At 44.0% G+C, this 10,751-nt stretch overlaps 1 protein-coding gene across 1 annotated transcript; it reads left to right on the top strand.

Moving 5' to 3' along the window:
• Positions 1 to 6,898: 6,898 nt before the first annotated feature.
• On the top strand, positions 6,899 to 8,593 carry LOC113587170 (protein FAM43A-like). The gene has a single exon (XM_027025714.3). The coding sequence runs from the start codon at positions 7,294 to 7,296 to the stop codon at positions 8,305 to 8,307; it is 1,014 nt and encodes a 337-aa protein (XP_026881515.1). The 5' UTR covers positions 6,899 to 7,293; the 3' UTR covers positions 8,308 to 8,593.
• The last annotated feature ends 2,158 nt before the right edge of the window (positions 8,594 to 10,751 follow it).

Below are 10,751 nucleotides of genomic sequence, written 5' to 3'. Positions count from 1 at the left end.
CAGGATGTGAGGTCACGAGAGACCCGATTGTAAGATGCCTCACCCAAAAGACCAAAGCGGGCCTCGCGCCCCCAGGGTAAAAACGCGTGATCGGGCGCCTCCGTGACGTCACTGTCGGACTAAGTTGACTTTTTACAGGTTTATTTAGATTAGTTTTAAGTGGATTTGTCTTAATGGCTGCTGATAGCGACCAAGTTCATGTTAACTCAGGTGTGTTTTTAGGAGTTATACCCGTGTTGCTGCACACGCAGGTGTGACAGTTATAACAGGAATTTATCTCGCGCGATACCACACGTGGGGACTGATGGAATGGGCATTCAAAATAAAAAGTTCGGATAGAGTACGCCGAAAGAAACGGATAAATGTCGCATACAGAGGCAAGAAAAAGTGAACCCTTTGGAATGAGCCTACCCCGATTTCTGTAGGAACTGCGTCTATACTGCGACCAGATCTGCTACCTCACAATAAACAAATGAAGGAAGCCTTATCTAGCAACACACTCAGTTAAGGGCTGGGTCTGACACGACTTGCACTCCCTTATAAAAACACAATCTTACAGTTTTATATAGTAGCATAGTTGGTAAAAACCTACCTGCCAATAACAAATTTAATGTTAGCAGGATTGTCTATTAGACATTTTGGATGTGCTGTCTTCCAGTTGAGAAATCTGACCATGAGAGATTTCAGCTTCTTAGTGTCTGAGGTCCTGGATGAGGTTCAAGACTCAGTGACTGATCGCCAACGATTGTTGTCACGTAAGAAATCTGGCACTTTTTGTTGAAAATGAAAAATGTAAAAAGTACTCCGTCTTAGGCATTATTTGTGCTCATGTATTTAGATTTTTATTCATTCTGAATCTGATTTGTATGAGCTCTGAGACTAAAAAGATTATTGACTGGCTGAAGAAAAACAAGCACCGAGTCATTGAAGTCAGAGATTATATAACGAGATTATAAGGAGCTGCAATCTACAAAGCACTGTGGATCTCAGAGGATCACAGAACCACAGAGAATCTGAGGATCACAGAATCAGAGGAACATAGAGGATCAGAGGATCACAGAGCTCAGAGGATCACGGAGTTCAGTGGATCACAGAATCGGAGGATCATAGAGAATCACAGAGATCAGTGGATCACAGAGAATCTGAGGATCACAGCTCAGTGGATCACAGAGAATCAGGATCACAGCTCAGTGGATCACAGAATCAGAGGAACATAGAGGATCAGAAGATCACAGAGAATCAGGATCACAGAGCTCAGTGGATCACAGAGTTTTCCACATTTGTAGATGCAACTGCAATAGTAAGCAAGAGTTATATCAGTCTTAAATGAAAATCTAATGAGTTGTTCACTCACAGCAATTGTTTCTCTCTCTTTATCTATCTGTGTGTGTGTGTGTGTGTGTGTGTGTGTGTGTGTGTGTGTTTTCTTAGGTTGCTCAGGAATTTGTAGCCAAAGTCTATATCTGTTTCTGTATCCAATTCTGATTCTGTTTCCAAATGGCCAAACATACAAACAGGAGGAAGAGGAGTCAGTTCTCTCACGTTTTACAGGAGGAAGAAGAGTCAGTTCTCTCACGTTCTACAGGAGGAAGATAGGCTGTTCTCTCACGTTCTACAGGAGGAGGAAGAGAGGCTGTTCTCTCACGTTCTACAGGAGGAGGAAGAGAGGCTGTTCTCTCATGTTCTACAGGAGGAGGAAGAGAGGCTGTTCTCTCACGTTCTACAGGAGGAGGAAGAGAGGCTGTTCTCTCACGTTCTACAGGAGGAGGAAGAGAGGCTGTTCTCTCACGTTCTACAGGAGGAGGAAGAGAGGCTGTTCTCTCACGTTCTACAGGAGGAGGAAGAGAGGCTGTTCTCTCACGTTCTACAGGAGGAGGAAGAGAGGCTGTTCTCTCACGTTCTACAGGAGGAGGAAGAGAGGCTGTTCTCTCACGTTCTACAGGAGGAAGAAGAGAGGCTGTTCTCTCACGTTCTACAGGAGGAGGAAGAGAGGCTGTTCTCTCACGTTCTACAGGAGGAGGAAGAGAGGCTGTTCTCTCACGTTCTACAGGAGGAGGAAGAGAGGCTGTTCTCTCACGTTTTACAGTTGGAAGAAGAGAGGCTGTTCTCTCACGTTCTACAGGAGGAGGAAGAGAGGCTGTTCTCTCACGTTCTACAGGAGGAGGAAGAGAGGCTGTTCTCTCACGTTCTACAGGAGGAAGAAGAGAGGCTGTTCTCTCACGTTCTACAGGAGGAGGAAGAGAGGCTGTTCTCTCACGTTCTACAGGAGGAAGAAGAGAGGCTGTTCTCTCACGTTCTACAGGAGGAGGAAGAGAGGCTGTTCTCTCACGTTCTACAGGAGGAAGAAGAGAGGCTGTTCTCTCACGTTTTACAGTTGGAAGAAGAGAGGCTGTTCTCTCACGTTCTACAGGAGGAGGAAGAGAGGCTGTTCTCTCACGTTCTACAGGAGGAGGAAGAGAGGCTGTTCTCTCACGTTCTACAGGAGGAAGAAGAGAGGCAGTTCTCTCACGTTTTACAGGAGGAAGAAGAGAGGCAGTTCTCTCATGTTTTACAACTTGGCAATGAGGCATCCTGCTCCTAAGCCTTCCAAGAGAAACACTTTGTTACAAGCTTTGTTACAATGCTTGTTTCTACCGGTTTTTGTGTCTTGGACATTGAACACCCAAACCTGCTGCTTCTGGGCATCAGGAGGTGAACCTTAAATCAACTGTTATATGCTCAGACACTTTATTCTTGCTTAAGCTTAGATTCTGTTTCGTTATTTAAGTATTAATTTATTTTTCTTGAATTAATTTATTTTACTTGAGTGAAGTCTTTTTGTAGTCTAATTAAATTTACTAGATATTTAAAATGTGTTGCATAATGTAATTGATGCAATGGAAATGACAAAGACAACAATATTATTAGCATTGTAATTGGGGTGAGTGATGCAACCTTTTAAAAAAATTTTAATTGATGAGTTACTGTACAACTCAATTAGTTGAGTTAAACAAGCTATCCAATAATTTGGGTTACAACATGAATGTATTGCTACTTCAGCCCATCACTGGAATTCTTGTTGAGTTATTTTTAATGTTTTTAGTAGAAGTGGGTATGTTTCAGATGGAAGTAGTTTGTCTGTGGTTTCAGATGGCAGTAGTTTGAGGCTTCAGATGGTAGTAGTTTGACTGAGGTTTCAGATGGCAGTAGTTTGACTGAGGTTTCAGAGGGCAGTAGTTTGTGGCTTCAGATGGTAGTAGTTTATTTGAGGTTTCAGTGGCAGTACTTTGAGGTGTCATGTGGTGCTGTGGTCCTTAGACATTTTCCACACCTCATTGTGTTGCTGGCGCTGAATCAACCAGGTGGACTTAGGCTGGCTCCATCTGTAAGTGCTAGAACACCATTCCATGCTTTTCCTCTGTTCTAGCTCCAACTGTTCCTGATCTGGATAATTTGGGATTGCAAAATGCTGTTTGGAGCTGGAACAGAGTAAAGATATAAACTGGATTTTCCAGGGGAATGGATTGTACATGCACATATTGTAATGATGCAAGGAAGGGCAAACTCTACACCAATGTATGGAGCATTTACCCATGTCAGTTAACACATGTATGGAGCATTTACCCATGTCAGTTAACACATGTATGGAGCATTTACCCATGTCAGTTAACACATGTATGGAGCATTTACCCATGTCAGTTAACACATGTATGGAGCATTTACCCATGTCAGTTAACACATGTATGGAGCATTTACCCATGTCAGTTAACACATGTATGGAGCATTTACCCATGTCAGTTAACACATGTATGGAGCATTTACCCATGTCAGTTAACACATGTATGGAGCATTTACCCATGTCAGTTAACACATGTATGGAGCATTTACCCATGTCAGTTAACACATGTATGGAGCATTTACCCATGTCAGTTAACACATGTATGGAGCATTTACCCATGTCAGTTAACACATGTATGGAGCATTTACCCATGTCAGTTAACACATGTATGGAGCATTTACCCATGTCAGTTAACACATGTATGGAGCATTTACCCATGTCAGTTAACACATGTATGGAGCATTTACCCATGTCAGTTAACACATGTATGGAGCATTTACCCATGTCAGTTAACACATGTATGGAGCATTTACCCATGTCAGTTAACACATGTATGGAGCATTTACCCATGTCAGTTAACACATGTATGGAGCATTTACCCATGTCAGTTAACACATGTATGGAGCATTTACCCATGTCAGTTAACACATGTATGGAGCATTTACCCATGTCAGTTAACACATGTATGGAGCATTTACCCATGTCAGTTAACACATGTATGGAGCATTTACCCATGTCAGTTAACACATGTATGGAGCATTTACCCATGTCAGTTAACACATGTATGGAGCATTTACCCATGTCAGTTAACACATGTATGGAGCATTTACCCATGTCAGTTAACACATGTATGGAGCATTTACCCATGTCAGTTAACACATGTATGGAGCATTTACCCATGTCAGTTAACACATGTATGGAGCATTTACCCATGTCAGTTAACACATGTATGGAGCATTTACCCATGTCGGTCATTAATCCTCATTTAGTAATTAGTAGACAATTTCCTTGTGGTCCCCACTATAGACCACGACTAAAATATTGTGGTAACATCTTTAAGCTCTGAGCAATGGTATGAATTTGGCAGAAAGTCTATAGTGTTATGCAGAAGGTGGACTAAGGACACCGTGAGCAGTGAGACTACACCATCTAGTGGCTATCTTAAGACCCAGAGAACTGAATCACACCAACCACTTAATTTGAAACACCGGCAATGGCCACTTTTAGGCTCACCTATCTCATAGTTATATTTTATAGATCTACAATTACAGGTTTGAGTGATGCACACTTTGATTATTCAAACACACCTGTATCTTGATATTCAGGTGCTACTGCAAGGCAGTAGATCTCTTAAGACCCCGGCTAGTCACCGATCATCTTCCCCGTTCATGGCGGTGCAGTGCAGGCTTGGGGGCTTTTTACACTCTGTTGAGCAGAGGGCATGGCCACATGGGGGCACGAGGTGGCACCTGCCACGTCACCTGCCACTCTGATTCAAGTGCAACATTAATGACTAAATTATTAAAGAGGTGTATTAGTCGTAATTCTGTGGTTGTTTTAGATTAGAGGTTTTAAATTTGTTTTTAATTAGCGTGCATTCAGACTGGATTTCTGTTCATTGCTCCAACTGACTTAGCAACAATTATAAGACAATTAGTTCTGAATCTGATAGCAAAGGTCACTAGAAATCAGAAGAGAGCCGCTGCTTCCAAATATGTCTTGAGCGTAGAAAGGAGGAAGCTAGCGCGAGTCTCCAACTGAAGAGTTGAATGAACAAAAATGAAAACACCATAAATGGGCACGAACGGGGATAAAATAAATCCATCGTGACGGCAATGACCGACAACCGCCATATAAATAAAAACAGCTTCTGAAAGGATAAACACAATAACAACCCCAAAGTGATGTGGCGAATGACAACCAACACACACCACCGGAGGCAACAAAACTAAGCAAGCATGTGGAACAAAGGACAAACCGTGACCACAAATCCACGTGCTAACGGAGGCAACAGGCTGGGGTCACTGACACAAGGAGATGGGCTTTCAACTCAGTCGCTACAACGTGGATGTTTCTGAAGTGGTTCCTGAGAGTGGAATGTAATGTGGATACAGTTTAATTGGACAGAACCTGCTGCTAAGAGACCTTACCTATCATTGACAACATTTGGGTGTGTGTTTTACCTGTCAGTAGCTGGCCTGTTAAAGAACCATTGTCCCCATAATATGATATGGCTAACACACATACACTCTGCACTAATGTGTGTGAGAGCACACACACACAGTCACTAGCCTGTTCTAACCAAGCAGGGAACGTACAGGCTGGTGACTTCTGATTTTTGAAATCTTTGTGTTTAAAACAATTATAGCTTTTGTCGCATATCAGTGTGACTAGATTTTCAATAGGACACGTTATACATGCTTTAACATTTACCTGAAGCTTTTACTCAAATCAACTTACAATTATGACTGCGTACAACTTGAGGGTTAAGGGTCTTGCTCAGGGCCCCAATAGTGGCAACATGGCAGTGGTTGGACTTGAACCAGCAACCTTCAGATTACAAGTCAAGTATCTTAACTACTGACCTACCACTGCCCTATTAGTACGACGTTGTGAAACTGCGTGGAGATGTACATACCTATGAACCTTCTAACTTAGATTTTATGCAATAAGAGCAAAAGATACACCGTGTGAATAGTTTTTACGTGTTAAAAGCTCCTTCCTGCAGTAAAGAAACGAGAACTTGCTCAAAAACCCTGTTAAAACCACCGCGCGACAAAAAACAGACACGTGCACTTTGAACCGGTACATCATATCTGATTCTTGGTAACGAACGCGGAATGCGATAAAAATGTTCCGTGTAAAACAATTTAATCTGTTATACATTAACTTTTCTTCACAGTTGATGCATATTATGGATCTTTAATGAGATTATCATATGGTACACGAGCCAGTGTAGTTTATTTTCTACAGTATGATCCACGCACATGTCCACGCGTCTTTAAGTAAAAATATTTGAGGCTCAAATACAGATGACAGCCAAATGATGACATTACTAAATCACTAAAACGATAGAAACACACTTTTAAGGTCGGCTACAGGCCATTTTACTATTCATATGACAACGCTCTTATCAGTGAATCAATACGATATTATTTTACAAGTCTCACCATAGCAAGAATTGTTTTCTTTGGATTTTTTTTCATTTTGGATTTCTGCAAAAGTTGTATATTGCGTTGTTTGTGTGTGGGTGTGTGGGTGTGGGGGGGGGGGGGGGCATTTACGCTTAAATCTAGTTTACATGAGAACGTAATGTTTTTCTTCAGAACTCTGGTTGTCACTGGGAAAAACTACTTTCATGCCCAGCCTAACGCGCTCCTTTATTCTGACTGCATTCCAGTCCCGAGGGTTTCGCTTTAGGCTATTTAAGAGCCCCGGAGAACACTGTTCCCAGGTCAGCGCTAAATAACTGGCTTCCACCCTGCTTCTCCCCCTCGCGCGCGCCTGCTCGTGTCGCCTCCCTCCTTCGCTCCTGTGGGCTGGATCAGTCCTCCGCGAGCTTATCAGCAGCTGCACTTTCACAGGAGCTTCGTATTTACAGGTTGTACAAGGTGTGTAAGGCGCAGTTGACCCGAATAGCCACAGCAGCTGCTGACCAGTTGGATGAGAGGCTGACGGACCAGGCTGCATCAGAAATGCCCCACGCGATGGCAATCAAAGGCGAGCACGCTGAAGGCAAGTGTCCGAAACCTTGGACTGGACTGGCGCTGACCTCCTTCGCCAAGTCGCACCCGGAGAACGCGCTGAACCGTCTCGGAGGAATGTTCCGGTGGAAAAAGAAGACGTTAAACATCTCCAGTGATGACCCTACGTATAGCGTTATTTACCTGGGCAATTCCACAACCATCCAAGCGAAAGGAGAAGGCTGCACCGATGTCGCCATCCGCAAAATATGGAACAAAAGCGAGATGGGGAGAAACGGTACGAAAATGCGCCTCACCATCAGCTCGCACGGGATACGGATGGTGCACGTGAATGAAAAGGCGAAGAAGCCGGGACATCTGTACTTGCTGCATCGAGTTACATACTGCGTCGCAGACCCGAGACTTCCCAAGATATTTGCGTGGATCTACAGACATGAGATCAAGCACAAAGCAGTACTGCTGAGGTGTCACGCCGTGTTGGTCTCCAAACCCGAAAAGGCGAAAGCGATGGCGCTGCTCTTGTACCAAACCTCAAAGACCTCGCTGGCCGAATTCCAGAGACTAAAACGCCGGGAAGACGCAAGGCACCAGCAGCAGTTTCTCACCGGGGAGAGGACCGTTCCGCTCCTCCCCATGAGGAAACTCATGAACGGACAGTGCCTGTACAAACCTTCCGTGGAGCGCAGCCGCAGCGCTCCAAAACTCTGCTCCATCACCGAAGACTCGGTCGGCGAAGAGGAGGAAGAACGGACCATGTTGTTCGACGAATACCTGGACAGGGAGTGTTTCGACGAGAGTAAAGACGAACTGAGTCTAATCATCAGTGATCTCGGGGAGCTCTGCATCGGTAACGACGTAAAGTCACTGAAGGCCGACATGCAGGTGACGCGGCTGCTTTCTGGCGAGAGCACGGGCAGCGAGTCGTCCATCGACAGCAGCGGAGAGTTTAGTTCTGGCACCGATTCTGACGAAGGAGCAGAAGACAAACCCGCGGAAACAAGATGACGGAGAACTGAATTGAATTTCATTTTTCAGCAATTGTATCGTTTATTCTTTCTTATTTTATTTGCTGTGGCGCGTAGATGTATTGTTGTTTTTTTAAATATATTTTCTAGGGGTTTTTCCACATTATCCATATTACTGTAGTTGAACTGGTAGGCTATACACCTGGTATACAACTGGTAGTCGCATTAGTAGCATTAATACATATATTTGCTATGCAAAAATTACAAAAATGACTAATGTACTATATATATATATATATATATATATATATATATATATATATATATATATATATATATATATATATATATATATACACACACACACACACACACACACACACACACACACACACACACACACACACACACAGCTGCGTGCTGTATTAAATACAGTAGCTGTCTGTATAAGGCTGATATGGCTACCGTTGGGTATGTTGTGAATAAACACTGAAGAACAAACCACGTTTGTGCTATTGTGTTAACTGTTATTTCGAAGTCATGACATGTTTTGGAATATCAGTTGCAGTGTTGAACTTAACCGAATAAAATAAAAGATATACAAGTCTGTCCGTGGTTTTGAGTCTGCTGTACTTGTGCAGGAATAACGGTACATGCCATGCCTTCCTAAATCCGCGTGTGTTTTCCATGATCAGGAATGGGATTATAGTTCAGGAGACGGAAATTCCGTTGCCAGCTAAGAGTTTAAACAAAGCAACGGCCTGGCATCGAATTCCAGCGCCGGAGAGAAACGTTATTAAAACGTTACTGACGACCTTCACTCCTTTCGGTCAGTTATTTTGAGGAGACTGAAGCCTCTTCTGAGCGACAGGCATCATTATCTATGCCAGTAAGCTTGTTAAAGTCCTTTATAACAGAAAGATAGCTCAACTTTCTCACTTCTGACAAAGAGATCGATAAGGAAAACCTTATATGTTCCTACCTACAGTTCAGGCAGCGAGCTGAAGAATACAAGAATGCAAAGTATGTTGGCTATTTGGGCTGGAATTCAGCTGTAAACAGGACGGCAGGAGCAGGACAGTGTGTTTACTGGTGAGGAAACAGAGAGAAGTCCATATCCTGACCCGCACGACCCCAGAGAGGTGAGTTAACAGCCGCGTTCCGTTCCACAATACCGTGAAGCTGTGCCGTTTCCTGTCTGAGCGAGACTCAGCTAGAGACAGACATGCACACGCACACGATGTAAGTGAAAAGGAATTAACGACAATTGATGCTTGAACTGAGAGGCAAACGCGACGATAGCGTGTAAAGTAGGATTTACTGAACCAGCACTCCTTAGCTTCAGGTCACGTACAACATTTAGCTGACGCATTTATGCAGAGCAAGTTTATAGTTATGACTGAAGGCAGTTTAAAGAACTGAGGGTTAAACATCTTGCCCAGGGGTCTAATAGTGACAACTTGAACCGCCAACCTCCTGAACAGTAGTCAAGGACCTTAATCACTGAACTACCACTGCACACTAAGGACCTTAACCACTGAACTACCACTGCACACTAAGGACCTTAACCACTGAACTACCACTGCACACTCAGGACCTTAACCACTGAACTACCACTGCACACTCAGGACCTTAACCACTGAACTACCACTGCACACTAAGGACCTTAACCACTGAACTACCACTGCACACTAAGGACCTTAACCACTGAACTACCACTGCGCACTAAGGACAATAACCACTGAACTACCACTGCACACTAAGGACTTTAACCACTGAACTACCACTGCACACTAAGGACCTTAACCACTGAACTACCACTGCACACTAAGGACCTTAACCACTGAACTACCACTGCATATTTGCTGCCATTAAGCAGGCTGCTGATTGATTGTGCATCTACAGCCAATAGAAAGAACGCATTCACCTAAATACCCAATACAACACGTTTGCAGTGTGTGTGTGTGTGTGCGTGTGTGTGTGTGAGAGAGAGAGCAGGGAGACACTAACGTGTGCAGCGTGACACTAATGTGTAGTGTGTGTGTGTGTGTGTGTGTGTGAGTGAGAGAGAGAGCAGGGACACACTAATGTGTGCAGTGTGTGTGTGTGTGTGTGTGTGTGTGTGTGTGTGCAGGCAGTCACTGACGTGTGTTTGTGTGTGCGTGTGTGCAGGGAGACAGTGACATGTGCAGTGTGTATGTATGTGTGTGTGTGCAGGGAGACAGTAACGTGTGCCGTGTGTGTGTCTGTGTGTCTGTGTACGTGTACAGGGAGACAGTAACATGTGCTCATGTACCTTGAGGTCTGGGCTAGAGAGATGCAGCAGTAATGACCCCACACACAAACCACATTACCCAGACAGGAAGAGGAAGTGAGTGGTGTGTCTCCACTTCTCTGGCCTCAGCCCTCCTCTACAACCACTCGCAGGCAGCAATGTGGAGGAAGGGCTCCGAGAATGTCCACACACACACACACACACACACA

This window comes from Electrophorus electricus, chromosome 13 (genome assembly GCF_041902795.1).
Source record: "Electrophorus electricus isolate QZ-2024a chromosome 13, ASM4190279v1, whole genome shotgun sequence".
Classification (NCBI taxonomy): domain Eukaryota; kingdom Metazoa; phylum Chordata; class Actinopteri; order Gymnotiformes; family Gymnotidae; genus Electrophorus; species Electrophorus electricus.
Note: the sequence above shows the minus strand (reverse complement) of the source record. Positions and strands in the feature narration are given on the sequence as shown.

What these genes read in the sequence shown, in the direction of transcription:
- LOC113587170 (XM_027025714.3), top strand. Translation starts at nt 7,294, where the DNA reads ATGCCCCACGCGATGGCAATCAAAGGCGAGCACGCTGAAGGCAAGTGT.